At 41.7% G+C, this 15,601-nt stretch overlaps 1 protein-coding gene across 2 annotated transcripts in view; it reads right to left on the reverse strand.

Moving 5' to 3' along the window:
- Positions 1–15,601, reverse strand: part of CUBN (cubilin) — a 212,908-nt gene that overhangs the window by 87,901 nt on the left and 109,406 nt on the right. For both annotated transcript variants that reach the window (XM_074946012.1, XM_074946011.1), the window contains exons 31-33: positions 12,306–12,487; positions 4,179–4,335; positions 2,028–2,144 (exon numbers count right to left, since the gene is read on the reverse strand). In XM_074946012.1, coding sequence (XP_074802113.1) covers positions 2,028–2,144; positions 4,179–4,335; positions 12,306–12,487 — 456 coding nt within the window. The remainder of the gene's footprint in view (positions 1–2,027; positions 2,145–4,178; positions 4,336–12,305; positions 12,488–15,601) is intronic.

The raw sequence follows: 15,601 nt of genomic DNA on the forward strand, positions 1-15,601 counted from the left end.
ATTTCTGCTTTGATAAGCACATGAAGTCCTGTCCCTTGTGATCTATAGTATAGAACGCTATAAAATTCAAACAGGCTTTGCCCAGCTCCAGGCTCACAATTAGCTGGATCTTGCATCACTTTCCAAAACATTCCATATGTATCAATCTGTCTGGTCAAAGAGCCATTCATTAGCACCTTCCGCTATGCTCATGTGAAATTGGATTTTCCATACTGTGATGCTTTAGGCTACATGATGAAAAGGAGGATTTGGCCCTCAGGATTTTTTGACTGTCATACTGCTTTTTGTTTGTTCATTATGGCCACTTCCTTCCATAATTGCTGGGGAAGATGAGAATAGCAACTTGCCTCACAGCTAGTACCTGATAATAATTGTTCCTAATCTAGGAGTGTTCTCGTGTCTTGAACAGGTCAGAGAGAGAGAGAGAGAGAGAGAGAGAGAGAGAGGCCTGTGATTTTAATAGTGGGAAGATATATGTGGGAGCACTATGAACTGCATTTGGAGTTCTAGTCCAAGTGGGGTAACTCCATTAATTACAATCGTTCCACCCACACATACCAAATTTGGCAAACACATTTTTTTTTTCTAACCAGGCTAGGAATAGTGAGCTACAGGGAAGTGAAATCACAGACAGAAGGGTTGCATTCAGCAGGGTACGACTGACTGGCACTCAGTGGTATAGTCTCTGCTGTTCTGCTCTCCCCTTGTGTGTACCAGTAGAATCAATCAATCACAGCTATCAATGCTGGTCCTCAGGGTATAAAATTAAAAGTAAATCACAGTGGGTGGTGAAAGTAGGGTGACTTGTTGACCCTGTCAGTACAAATAGAACAAGAGGACCCTGCTGTTTCCTGCCAATGGCTAAATCCATTTTTTATGTCCATGTACTGTTGACATGACTGTAACACTATGTGAACTGCATAATGAAGATATACCTGTAATATATGGAGGTATCTCCATGATACACGGAGGAATCCTCGATTCTCATTTATACTAGTTATATACCAGTGCAATTTATTGGCTCAGAAGAGTTACTCCTGATGTGCACCAATGTATGTGGGAGAAGAATCGGGCCTACAGTCTCCCCGACTGGACAAATAACATCCTACAGAAAGATGCCTTTGAAGATTTTGCACGTTGTAGATCAGAAACAGTTTTGAATGACTTCTTTTTTCTTGGATTTCCATCAGAGTCTATGTTTGTATATCTATCTCCTTTTATTTTTCTCTGTCTAATTTGCTATTGTGTGCTTTGGCAGACAGATTTTCATTTTATAACCCCTCTGTCCAGATGACTCAGAACATTTTCTAAAATTCTCCATGTGAGCGGAAATGTTCCATGGTTTGTGATTATATCAGGTGAGCACCAGAGGTATATTAGCCACCATGAAAAATAAATATTTACAATTACTGCACAGTGTTATCTGGGATACCATAATATTTCCCTAGTCTCTATATTAGGAAATGGCCCATTCTAATAGATAATATTGGGTAATTGTTGGCAAATTTTGTCTTGTTAATCACAACCATTGTAGACCTATGTCTACATTAGGAAAATCTGAGAACATGCCTATGCATATATGATTTATGTTCTCCTATTTCTGATTTTTGTTCTCCCATTTCTGCTTTAGTTTAAACTTCTTATTAAAATAGCTTCCTCCCTCTCCATGCCAAAAGAGACAGTGACCAGATACCAGCGCTTCTCACACGAGTCCATAGATTGTCTCACTAACAGCTCTGGCTGCACATCATATTCAGCTGCACTGCCTACAATTCAGCCCTCGGGTCTCATCAATCTGCCAAGATAACGAAGTTGTAAATAGTTTTTTCTTCTGTTTTTTCATTAAGCCCTAAATCTTTTTTACAGCAAAATGTAGTTTCTGGCAGATTAAGAGATCCTCATTCTCTCCAACCTACCAGGAGGCAGGATTTCCTAGAGAAGAAAGGGAGGAATTTTGCATTGTTACCACAGCAGAGATGAGGACATTAGTCATCCAGCAAGTTTCCCACCGAAATGTTTTTACTTACATGGCTCCTGGGCCCGAATAATCCAGCTGCAGTTCTGATTGTCTGGGTACTTGGCAGGATACAGAGGAGAGGAAATTGCTGTACCAACTGAATCTGTCTCTATGAGACTTCCGCATGCTTTAGAATAAAACACACACACAGCACATATATAATGTACATCTTTGACAACTCTAGTGAGCTGGGGAGTGATAAAATGGATGCATCAGAACCTAGCATGCTCTTGTCAACTCTTCCAGGGACTGAAAATTAAAATCTCTAAAGCATTTAATAAATAACTTGCCAAAAAAGGTCAATGGACCAGATCCTCAGCAGCAGCCACCCTTGTGCTCCGCCAATCATGGGGCCACTCTAATGTTAGTCAGAGCAACTAGGGGGCTGCTCTTATCTAACAGCCCCTAAGGGCCATTCTGGGAGCCATGGATTGTCAGGGTTTAGGGGAAGCCCCAGTCAGACCCCCATTTCCCTGTTCATATGCCTAGGTTGGCAGCTGGAAGGAAGCATGGTATAGGAACTACTCTAATAGCTCCGTGCCGCACAAGGATCTCCTTGCACTGGCAGGCCCCTCTCGTCTGGATCCTCTTGTGTGGCTGGATCAACTGGGCCTGTGCTGTAGGATTGAATCTTGTGCATGTGCATAAACATATGGACTGAGTTCTTTATGCTGCGCCCTGCCCTAAAATGCCTTTCCAGACCTTGCTACTGAGAGCCTGAAGAATCACGGATCTGTGGGTTTGGAACAGAGCCAGGATTGGGCCTGATAAGTTCCATCCCTCGCTCCCTATGGTGATGTCTATGAGCAGCACCATGCCAGAATGTACATTTTCAGGGGAGTTCCTAGGAGCACTGAGAAATACTGCTGCATTTGGCTCGCTTTCAGCGCTCTGTCTAGTACAGGAGCACTATTTGTCTAAGGGTGAAAACCTCCCATTGAAGGCAATAGCAAAATTCCCATTGACTGCAGTGCAGCCAGGTTTCCCCCTGGAGTGTTACAAGTCCTAATCTCAATTATTCCTTGGAAGATTACTGAATTATCAGTCAGTGGACATATTTGTGTTTGTATGTCTAGTCTGCATCCTACTGCCAAAAGAGTTCTGTCCTTGTAAAAACAAAAAGTGTATGCATCACAATATGGAATTTTATCACATGTTCACAAAAGAGTGGGAAATGCAATGTTATTTGCCCAATACTTTCTCAGTAATATTGCTTAACAGCACAGAGACCTGGGAATATGGGACAAAATTCGGATGATATTGAAGACCTGGTGTGGTTATCAAGTGATGAACAATTTAATGTGCTAATAAATTGTTATGTTCTGCAAAAAAAAGTAACATCAGTTACAAGCTGTACGTTATCATTAGAATGAACTGTATAATAAATCTTTTCTAAATAATTTTAGATGAAGCATCTTATTTTTAACAGTATTATTTTTTCTCTGCACTGCACGGAACAGTTTCCTCTGGGAGAAGGATGCACTGAATGACTTAATAGGTCTTTTCCATCTCTAATTGCTAAGAAAGAAGTATAGATTGCAAAAGTTTATAAAGTTTTTCCTTAATGATAAAATAGAGAAATGTTATCAATATGCTGAACAAATACAGGATGAGATTCTGTGCTACTCTAAGAGGTATAGCAGAGAACTTGCAGCTCAGGGGACTCTAAATCACCTTTGCCTGTGTTGTTCTGGAGGCTGGAGAGGCCCCCCTCTGTATAATTCATAGAGCCCTGGGGGCCTGTCTAAATTATGACAGCCTCCTTGCACTGCCCTATGAGCTGCAGCCCTACCCTTGACACACCCTCTACACCAGAGCTTGCAGTGGGGTCTTTGGAAACCAAACTTGCAGATGTCTCTCCAATGCCTATGCAAGGGGAATCCCCCACCCCCCAACCAGGACTTTTAGGGTCCCTTTATGCTGCTCTGGCCCTTGTACCTGGTGTAAAGGTGGCAGAGCAGGTGTGCGGATCTCACCCTAAGTCAAAATATTTTGGTTTGAACCATTCTCAAATGAAAAGTATCTAGTCAATGCCCTCTTAAAGCCACATGGCATATGTAGAGACATCGACACTGGATATAAGTTGTCCTAAGAGATTACATCTAGTAAAAGAGTAATTTGTGATCAGCAGAAAGGGTGTTTATGTCACTGAGGAACTTGCCTTCTGTAAAGTGAGCGCTGAAACCCCTGTGCTGGTTGCTGCTGTTGGAACGTAACTGGATGAACATAACATTCTGGGTGGATGTGATGGGCCTGGGATGCTGGGCACCACATAGTTTTTCAAGAAGTGGGGCTTCACTGTCTGGGCCATCAAACACCTGTATAAAGCAGCAGTGTGTGGAAGGAATAATTAGAACTTCAGATCAATACATGTGTCCATTTCCCACCCAGTGTACACTGCATTAGCCTTTTTGGCAAATGTTCATTTATACACATACAGTTTTGGTCCAGAACAGGAAAATTGATCTTAGTTTTAAAATCCTTCTGTCTATCAGCTACAGTACAGTAAGCTCTGTGCTCATGAAGAGAATCCTCTAGCACATTTACCTCTTAATAGGCTCAGTCAGGAAAAACATTAAGCTGCAAAAAGTGGGAATTTGCAATACCTGTCCTAAAAATCACTGAATTCTATCATTCAAGATTTGTTATGCAACTGAAGAAATTCACCAGCCTTATGGCATAACTCTCCAAACCTATTATCCCCAAAGCAAAACTGTACTCATCAGAGCTAAGGCACCTGGCTCTACAGGCAGCAGAATAGAAGAAATAGTCCCAATAGTCTCTAAAATGTTGTCTAACATTTTTATAAAATAGTTATTTTTCTGTACCATATGAATTATCTGCAAAATATATCACACTTACAAGTCTGGTGGCCTTCCCCAAGGAGTGTTGATAAAACTTCCATATCATACCACACTATCTATCATGTGTTCCATATATTTCAATCTCTGTACAAAACTCATATTGTTATGGAAGCAACCCAGGAGTGTTGCAAACCCACTGGTGAACTCACTTCTAAGTAATGCAACCATTCCAGACTTCGGCAGAACCCTGGGTCCACAAAACAGTGGCAAATGACCCATATTTTACTGTATATATGTTTAATAACCTCCCCCCTCCATTATTCTTTCCTCCTTATGGCTGAAATCCCGAGTAATTTTTACTCAATCAAAACCTAAGTTTTGCCTCAATAAGGACCTCGGGATTTGGTCTTAAATGTACGTAACTTCCACTAGCATCAGTGAGAGCTATGAGCATGTACATAAGGATAAGAAACCTCAGCCAGAGTTTTCAAACTTAGGTCCCTAAAGTTAGGCAACTAAATCCATATTTTCATGCTTTATTGTGGATTTTGGTGCCTAGCTTAGACACTCCAGTTTGGAAATGTACTTAGAGAAGGGGAGAGAAGAGAGGGACAGGGAATGTTCAAGACCTCAGCACCAATTGTGGGGAGTTGCAATAACACATATTTAATATACAACAGATTTAGCTGAATCGACTAGGTGGACTATTTCAAAACAATTTGCAAAAGTGTAACTCTGCCCTTGGTGCTCATGCATGCAACACAGCATAAATCGTCATTCACCAATAAAAAGGAAGCAAGCAAGCAGGAAGAAAGATGGTTTTGCAAGACATCACTTTTAATTTCACCACAAGTTGCTTTTCTTCTTTTTTTAATGCAAGTTGGAGAGAGATTTTTTTTTTCTTCCAGTTTGTGGTCTGCCAAATCAGGAGGCAAGAGAGAACAGAGGCTTGACTTTAACTCTAGACTAATTGGTTTCTAGTTGATACTGAATCAGTATTTAAAACAAAAAAATAAAAAAGAGAAAGCACACAGGAAAAAATTGGTTACTGTCACTGTGTGTCCCACCCACAACAGCTCTTAGAGATCAAGCAAGCATGATTAGGAGAGGCAGTCCCACTGTGGCTGCTGGCATTGGCTAAATCATTTAGAACCCTGTGTGTATAGTGGGGCTGGTGCTGATATTTGAATTTATCAGCATAGTCTCATGACTTGAGGAGGAAGGATGATCTAATGGGTAGGATACTGGCCTGGGACCCAGGGGAGTTGGGTTCAATTCCTCACTCAACCACAAACTTTCTATCTGACCTTGGTCAAGTCATTTAATATAGCCTGCGCCTCAGCTCCCCATCTGTAAAATGGAGAAAATACTTCTCTAGCTCACAGGGTGTTGTTAGGATAAAATCCATGAATGATTGTGAGATGTTCAGCTGTTATGATGATAAAGGCCAGATAAGTAAGTATGAAAGAATCAAAGAAAGAATCAAATGACACCACATGGTTAAAAGAGATTTCCCCATTTCATATATATGCTATGCAATCTATGTGGTTCTTTAGAAATGCATAGCAACACTGTGCTACAATTGAAAAATAAAACCTTTCTCCTGATACCATAGCACACAATTTAATTTTCCAGCCTCCAATGACAGAAGGTACCTTCCTTAAAAAAATAACGAAAACCAGTATTTTCAAAAGGGCAACATGCTGAGATGAGCAACAGAGGACAAGCTCCCTGTTTAATCCATCCACACACACTACTTAGCTGATACTGTTTTCATGAATAAAACATTTGCCTCCTGGCTCATCACATTGGCCGGCTCTGTGGGGCCCCGGGAGAGAGTATTAAATGTACTATAATGTCTAGACAGATAAGTAGCTGGTAAAGAGGCCATGATAACCTTCCATTAAAACTTTTCTTATTTTCTGGCTTCCAGACAGAGTTCAACCCTTAATATACAATATGAAATGTTGAATGATTCTTTCTCCGCACCTGTGTTCTGTACATTTCTCTACTTAAATCAAGCTGCACGGAGTTAAAAAACTGTAGAATGTTAATAGAAACAATGACTAACCAAGTGACCTGGAGCAATTAAGTCACCTCCCATCTCTAGACAGTAGCAATTAGATTTTATCGACCACTAGCGTTGAGGCCAGCTATTACATTCCCAGACTGGAGAGAGAGGGCCAAAACTTCAGTTAGCTTAAATCAGCATAGTTTTTGGCTTCACTGGGGTTATGCTGATTTATAATAGCTAAGGATCTGGCCCCTAAAATGTAGACTATTACTAGGCTGCTGCAATTAAGCTCTCCCACGAGGGGAGATTTTTATAGATAAGTAAAGTAAGAGACTAATATTTTGTCCCAGTGGCTCATTAGAATAAAGAGGACTCTCCGCTGATAATGTCATGAGAGGAGTAGAGAGTTGTATATTTGTTTCCTAAATCAATTATATTTGCTGCTTGCAGAGGGCTTTCTTGAAGATAGTAATGTCCCCTTCTTCAGAAACCTAGCAATGAATTCTGTTCCTCACACCTTGTTAAAATTCTGATCCAAGTATTAACCCAACATAAATAATACTGAGATATCTATTTCTATGAAGTGTGATACAGAAGAGCCAGGGAGCAGTAGGAGAGTGCTAGAGGGAAAATATATAAGCTCAAGGCTAATTAAGGCATGGTTCCCTGTAGACTAGGGAAGGTGGCTGCAGGTTAATTGGAGCACCTGCAGTCAATCAAGGCCCTGTTAGGAACCTAATAAACCCCCCTGCTTCAGGCAGACAGAGAAGGAGGGGGAAGGAGAGAGGACTGGGGCTGTGTTGAGAGATTTGGAAGACCTGTGTACTAAAGTAAGGGAGACCCTGCCCCAGCAGGATAGGGAGACTCCTTTCCCCCCAGCATCTAAGGACCGAGGGTAACCCCACCTAAGGGGGATGAGGGTAAGAAACCCGCAGGGGTTGAAAGGGGCTGGGACTCAGAGCGAGGAGCAAACCCAGACCCCACCCCAGCTTCCCTCCTCTACCACCTTCCTGGGCGGGTAGTGGGGCCCTTGGCACCCAAGAGCAGGGGTGGCATCTTAGCTCCCCACCAAAGAAAAGCGCAGGACCCACCAGACTAACATTGGCCATCTTGTCACAGAAGTTACAGGAACTAAAGATTCAGCAGCAGCAAATCTGTATTTTCTGACAACACTATTATTTATTACCTTTAACTGTTTTGTAAGGCACATTTTGATACTGAGGATGGAATGGAACGTAAACCACAGTTTTAAGACACTATGTCATGTAATGCTTGAGTTCCACCATCACTTTTGAAAGTTAACCGGTAAATATACGAGAACGGAGATCCCTAATGCATCTAGCTAGCTGCAGTAGTAAAGGAAGATTATTCATCATTATTTTAATCAAATCCAAATCTCCTTTCACGTTGCGCAGAGTAGTGCTGTGCTTCTCTTTTCCTCTATACATAATAAGCATGACTAAATGATTCATTGCCTTCTTGTTGCAATTAGAGTGGCCATGACATTTGTAAAAGCACATGAGAGAGAGAGCGTCTTCAGTCTTTGTAGCCACATTTTTAAAATCTCACTTCTGGCTACTTTCCCTCTGAAAGTCCACTTTTCCACCACCTGGAATTGTTTGAAAATACATCACCATTGCATGTCTCTGAAGATGACATTTCCTTATTACTGTTTACTGCTTTTTACACTGGCACAGGGGAAAAATCTAATTTATTTAATACAAGCGTCTGCAGAGAAGAGACTATTTCTCCCCACCCTTTAAAGTTCCTCTCACTTCAAGCATAGTTTTCTGAGCTATGCCTTACTATTCTCTTCAGATACTTGCAACAGTTTTTGGCTTACGATCATACTGTAGCTTCACATTTCATGCCTGTTAAACAAGAGGTTGTAATATGCAGGAATTATCGCATCCTTTGTTGTTTTATTTCTGTTTTCCTTTCAAAAAAACAAATAACTGAGTTAACTGCAAAACAGAGTCCCCAGATATAAGCACGGGTGCAAGGTGAAGAGATCTGAATTGATTATTCATTATTTGCATTACAGTAGCACCTAAAAGCCCTTAACCAAGGTAGGGGCCCCATTGTGCTAGGAGCTGTACATATACATAGTAAAATACAGTCTCCTGCCCCAGGATCTTACTGTCTAAGTTAAACAAGAAGGAGGAAAGGGTGGAGAAAGGAAGTATTATTATCCTCATTTTGCAAATGGGGAACTGAAGCACAAGCAAGGAAAGCAACTGGGCAAAGTACACACATGAAGTTTGTGGGAGACCAGAAAATGGCATGCGGCTCTCCAGAGTCATAGTGAGTCCTTAACAACCAGGCATCCCTCCTCCCTCACAAAGCAATTGTGCAATAGAAAACCTTGCATGAAAAGATGCCCTGTGATGTGTTACAAATGGTGCTTCAGTTACACATGCTGTCTCAGATCATGTGGCAGGGACTTCCGGTGGGTCTAGATGGGTGGGGATGAAGGAAAGATGTTAGTACGGTAAAGGGTGGAGGAGAGTCCCCAGAGGAATACACAAAGCAAATTAAACACATAAAGATAAGTTCTAGAAAAGGGTGGAAATCGGTATATTACTCATACAGAGCATTCTTTCCTATGGAAAGGACATGGAAAAAAACAAAAAACCCAACCCACCAGTTTCCTTAGCTGCCTATATTTTCCATCTATGTCGCTTTGAAATGTAATTACTAAATGAAATTCACAGTCACATATCCACTTAGAGATCTCACAAGCAGCTTCTACTCCCTCCCCTTTGGCTTCCATTACCATACAATGCATGTAACTCCATGGGAGAAAATGCGTGCTAATCACTTCCAGTTGTTAAAGGCAAATGACTCCCAGCTTACTGGCATGGCAGACAGGAAAAGAAATCCGATCCCTTCATTCCTTGTCTTGCCGGACACCAAATTAGCACTGAAAAGCCATCCCCAACTTGTCTCAGTCAAAACTCTGATTTTTCTTTTGGTTTCAAAATAATATCCCCCCTCCCCCTTCCATACTAAAATAACTTTTGGTTTAACTCACAACCGGAAGCTACAGTTCACTAATACTTCAGGATTTAAATATCTCTTCCTGAACAAAGAAAGGTGGATTTTTCACATTACTGTACAGAAGGCATATTTGTATGGACAGCAAAAATACAAAAACAAAATGGTGGATGCTTTTATGGCAATAAAATAAAATAGTTTCCTCTGCAGGGCAAGGTCCTCCTACTCATATTCATGTGAGGCATCCTACTGAAGTCAGTGCAACCATTCACATGAATAAGAGCTGCTGAACTGGACTCTTGATTATGTCCACATAAATAATTAAAGACCGAGTTTTTCCCTTAGACCCAGAGAGGCGATGGGAGTCATGCTTGCATATCTAAGGGCAACACTGAGCCTTAAGGCCCTGATCCAGCAGACATTTACGCACAAGTTGCTGCTGACATCAATGGAATTAATCATATGCATAAAGCTAAATGTGCGCTTATATAATTTGCAGGATTTGGTCCTAAATTTTGAATTATTTTGTTTAATCCACACGTTTTGGTTTTGTATTTTTTTGGCAACATTACCATTTCAGATGTCCCATGGGCTGCCATGTTATCTTACCTTCCACACCTTTGCAATGTCACAAAAAAGCCAGATATTTCTCTAATACATTTTCCCCACCAAGAGTATCACAGTTACACTGAAATGTCTTAACTGAAAACTATAACCAGGTTTCATATTGCCTTGTCTTAGCCTATGCCATAGAGCTGTGAAAAGTGAACATCCATTGGACAAAGATGCTTTGTTAAAAAGAAATCTATGATTCAGTTCAACAGAAATCAGACTTTTCTTTTAACTGGTTTGGCACAAAAAGTCTTAGCAAGTAATTCTGTTAATAGTGATGCCCTGTTTTCAAAAGACCCTCTGTTCCTGCCTGCTTGAATTCACTGTGAATGAAGGTTTATCTAGGAGAGAGAGGCTGAATTTTGGTTTAGGTGGTCCACTATGTTTTATCTGTACTGTACAGAGTCACACAGATCACACATTCCTTTCTACTGAGTGAAGTGGAATCTGACATCACAGGTCAGGATTCCATGTCTCTATTCTCATGAGGCTTATAGTGCCAGACTTGCAGTGCTCTTCATTTTCACACACTGATTGAGCTGCAGCCTGAATTTCTGGGAGATTAAAAGAGCTCAAAAACCAGTAGCAATGTGAAGCTTTAAGAGGGCAGGCTCTCTAATTAAGCAGTTAAACAGCTAGCCAAGGATCACTTCAATGTGGTGGACTGTGATGGGGTGTACCATGAGAAGGTAAATTAGGCCCAATTAACCTATAGGTTGCACTGGGAGGAAAGCCAGGGAGGACTGAGACCTAATTGCTGACAGCTCCCAGCTGAGAAGGAACAGGCAAGGCAAGTATAAAACCAGGTAGCTGGCAACAGAAGGGGGCTGTAGAGGAGTAGTCTACAGTCACTCCCTGTGAAGAGGGAGCTTGGGCTGGAAAACTAGAGAGCTGTGGGGAGCCAAGAGGTAGAACTGCCAAGTTGGAAGTAGTCCAGGGGAAGAGCAACATGGTCTGGGAGTGAGCAGGCCACTGCTGCTAGAGATAGGGTCCCTGGGCTAGAACCTGGAGTAGAGAGCAGGCTTGGATTCCCCTCCCAGCCCCTGGAGGAGTGGTACGGTCAGAGCAGTGAAGGGAAGACTGCCATTTTGTACAATGGGACTTTGATACCCTGGAAGAGGGAAACGTGTATAGTGACCTGGCTGGAGGGCCAAGTCACGAAGAGGGAATATCTTGAGTTGCAGAGGGTGTGAGAGGACAACAGGAGAGATGCTGCCGGAGGAGGGTACAATGGCTGGCCAGAGCTAATCCCTAGAGTTGCCAGGAGGAGGTGTCCACTAGTGGTGAGTGAATCCCATGACATGGGCACATAAAAATAATAATCAAGCCAGAATTATTTTTGACCATGGAGACATCTCTCTACAACTCTGTAACAAATTCTATCTGGTCATGCCATTATATGGGTGACCAACGTGTCTCAGAGTATGCAATGAGCTTATGTCATAGCCTACCCCATGAAAGGGCAAATCATAGTCACATTCCTGTCTGTGCAGGAAATGCTCACTCCATGCACTTGTGGGGCACACACAGCCCCTAAGGATGTGGGGGAGGATGCAGCACCATGATACAGGTGCACCATGTCTCTCTAAAGGTGCTCTGGGATGCCAGGGAAGCATGTTCCATGTGTAATTGGTAGCTTATGGGAAAATGCCATCACTGGTGGAGCAAAGAGAGCTGTGTCACAGATTTAATATAGTTTTAAATTTGAGGGTTAGCTCTTAAATGAACAAATGCAGAACATAATTGCATGGCAAATATCCTGAAACCAACTGCAGCCTAGATTGTATAGTAAATTTTCTCTTTTGCAAACGTTTCCCCAAGACTTGTTAAGGAAACTTTTGAAACATCCATTGTTACTTACAGCAACATTGTTGTAGTCACATGATTGGCGAAGTCCAATGTCAAAATCCGTGAAGTTCAGTAAAACACGGTGGCCGTGGTCAACTTGGATAACCCAAGCACAATCAGTGTTGTCATTGTAAGGTTGAGGGTAGTTTGGAGAATGGATTTCACCACTGGAAGCTTGGAAAACTCCTCCACAACCTGGAAAGGGAGTAATCAACATTTATCAAAAAAACCTCATTTATCCTTAGCAGGAATTTAGCTGACTTTTCACCTTAACAGTTAAATTCCTTGAGTTTCTTATTTTTCTGTTAAGGATTCAGGAATCACTAAACTGCATCTGACCAATACTTCATCTGGCCCAGTATCCTGTTTCAGCCATCTGGCACTGGTCTGGTCAAAGTAGAAAGTGTAAAACTTTCATAATGGACAACTATACAACACCTGTACCTATGAGGGAAATCCAATGGTTGGATTTGGATCAAAGATTAGGAGTAATTTAAGTAGGGGGTGAGAAAAGCATTTCTGAAAACATAAGAACAACCTTGAGTCTCATCTCTCCTCCATAGATAGGATTTTATAGGGACAGTCCCGATATTTGGAACGTGTAAGGCGAGGTGGTGGCCTTGGGGAGAATAGGGGGTAGGTGGGAGGGTGAGGTGAGAAGAGGGGTTGGGGGGAATTTTGGACGTGCGGCAGCCAGAGAAAGAGGCGACTTTCCCCAGCTCCAGGGCTGCGGCTGCCGGGGAGAGATGGCCCTCCTTCCCAGCCCCAGCTTGGGGGCTGCTGTGGTGGGGGAGAGAGGGCACATCCATCGATTTAGAAAGGAAAGACTACTGATATTAAAATATGAGTTCTGTGCTACGTGCACCTGACGAAGTGGGTATTCACCCACGAAAGCTTATGCTCCACTACATCTGTTAGTCTATAAGGTGCCACAGGACTCTTTGCCGCTTTTACAGATCCAGACTAACACGGCTACCCCTCTGATGCTTTTATTTGTAGAACAAAAAAGTTAATTTCTTTTATATAGCACTTTTATCTAAAGTGCTTTCACTAGTTAGCTAATGGTACAAACAACATTAGGAAAGATCATTAAGTGGTCTGTCGAGACCTTCAGCAATTTTCGAGTGGTCCACAAAAAAAAAAGTTTAAGAACCACTGGTCTGCACTATGGAGGCACAGCTGCAGCAGCTGTACTGCAGACATGGCCTTAGACAGGATGAAAGTGGGACACAGGCCTTGCATTGACTCTCTGCATAGACGCAAATTTCGCCCAAACATTCTGATGACGTCTAAATAAGCTTTCACTTTGATGGTGTTTGTGCCCTCATGAGCAGACTTAGATGCAGTTTTCTTCATGTCAGCATTCATGGAAAGCAAATCTCAGACCCTTATCTCCCAAGCCAAGATTAATTTAAGGAAATTTGTTTTGGGTGGAGGCAGCAGTACTGTAGTTCATTCCAGTCTCGTTATCCAATCTAGTAACAGAAACAATCCTAAATAACTTTGTGAGCAGTCACAGAGCTTGAATTGTGAATACAGAGTACTTGCAGTGACTATTTGACAGGTGATCCATCTGCTGAAGTTTGTTTGCATAAATTATATTTACACAAGACCGAAGAACTAATACATTTGTAAAAATGGTTCTTTAAATCTGAGAAGGAAAACAATGTAATAGAATCAAGTCAGCTCAGCTCCTGGGTCCCAGCCCGCAGAAAAGAACTGGAGGGTGCCATGCACATCCTTGAGGCAGTAGCCCCCTTTCAGTTATGTGGGTGCTCCATGAATGCATTTTGATTTCTTCCTCTTCCAATAATTCACCCAGAGCAGGACACCACACAGAACCAGGGGTATGCCAAGTCTAACAATGTGAATCTATGTAGGAGGCTAGGGAAGGGAAATTTTATATTTCACAGAATAATCCAGATATATCTGAACAACAGCTACAGGGCCCATTCTATGATGGACACATGGGAGATATATGAACTGAAATCTAAAACTTGGGTGTCTAAAGTTGGGTACTTAAATACCCATTTCAGCACCTAAATACTGCAAGCGAGCTGGCTTTCAGAAGCCCCGTGCACCCACATGGACTTCACACTATTGGGGAAGCATCTCTGGATTTAGGTACCTAATTTTAGGCATCCAAGTTTGAAAACTTTGGTCTTCACTTTTATTACCGAGGCCGAGCACATTAGCCAGGCATTTTTCATTTCAAAGGGTACAGAATGTAGCTAAGCTTGTCATGACAGTGTGAGGGGAAGGGGGCTCTGGAGCCCATACAATGGGATGCAGAGGTTGGCATAGCAGGCCAACAGTCATCAGTTTATTACTGAATAATCGAGTACTTAGGTGCACAATAAACCCATGACTTATTGGATTGCCAGTCACTTCCAGAACCTCCTTTCTGAAAGTAAGTGTCAGTTGCAGCAAAGCCATATACAGAAATCATGTACTTTGTGAAAGGAAATACGCAAAACGGATAAATTTCTTTTTTTATGGTTTGGATTCTTTTTTTAGGGCTCTAGTCCCTTTCCAGTTTCCTTCATTTGTATGTTGCAGTCTAAAGGGCAATACACAGAGGAAAAACAAATAGAGGGACAAGCAGAGCTGCCAGTGACTTTTGCAAAATATAGGATTTAAGTTTAACAACAAAGTCATTTTGAAACTGTTGTTGGTTTTTTTTCATTTCCTGCAATTCAGCTGCAATTCAGTGTTCCCAAATACTTTCTGGTAAATCAGAAGGTCCAACAATTTTTTGGAAAATTGGTGCTGGCAACCAGCATCTAAATATATGCCTGTAAATAATCCTCCAACATGCTTTTCAACATTCTGAATGTTGGGCCTTTAAAAAAGATTTTCTGTACTGTTTGGAAAAGCACTGTCGTGTATTTCAGTGTCCCCTATGACATTTGCCTGCTGTCATTTGAAAACCTCTTGTTTCACTGATTACCGGTGAGGCTTTGAACAAATAATTGCATGAGGGATGGGTGAACCCTACAGAGTTAAGGTTTTACTAATCACTCCAAATATTTTTGGAGTTCACAAGGTTCTCAAAACTAGTTTGAGTTCTCAGATCTTTCTTCACTTTGTAATTTAAAACCAAAAGAGCCACTGAATTTAAAAAAAAAACCAAAACCATTTTTGTCTAGCTGTACGGGAGCCTTTCAGATTAGTTATGGATAGAAGAATCCCACACAAGACAACGCTGCAGCAAGTGCTTATACTACATACAGCTTATTACTGCATTTATTTTCCCATTAGAATTTGTCCTTCTTCCCCTATCCACTTTTCACAGTTTCTCCTAAATGA

The sequence above is a fragment of the Natator depressus genome, chromosome 2 (genome assembly GCF_965152275.1).
Source record: "Natator depressus isolate rNatDep1 chromosome 2, rNatDep2.hap1, whole genome shotgun sequence".
In the NCBI taxonomy this organism is placed as follows: Eukaryota; Metazoa; Chordata; order Testudines; family Cheloniidae; genus Natator; species Natator depressus.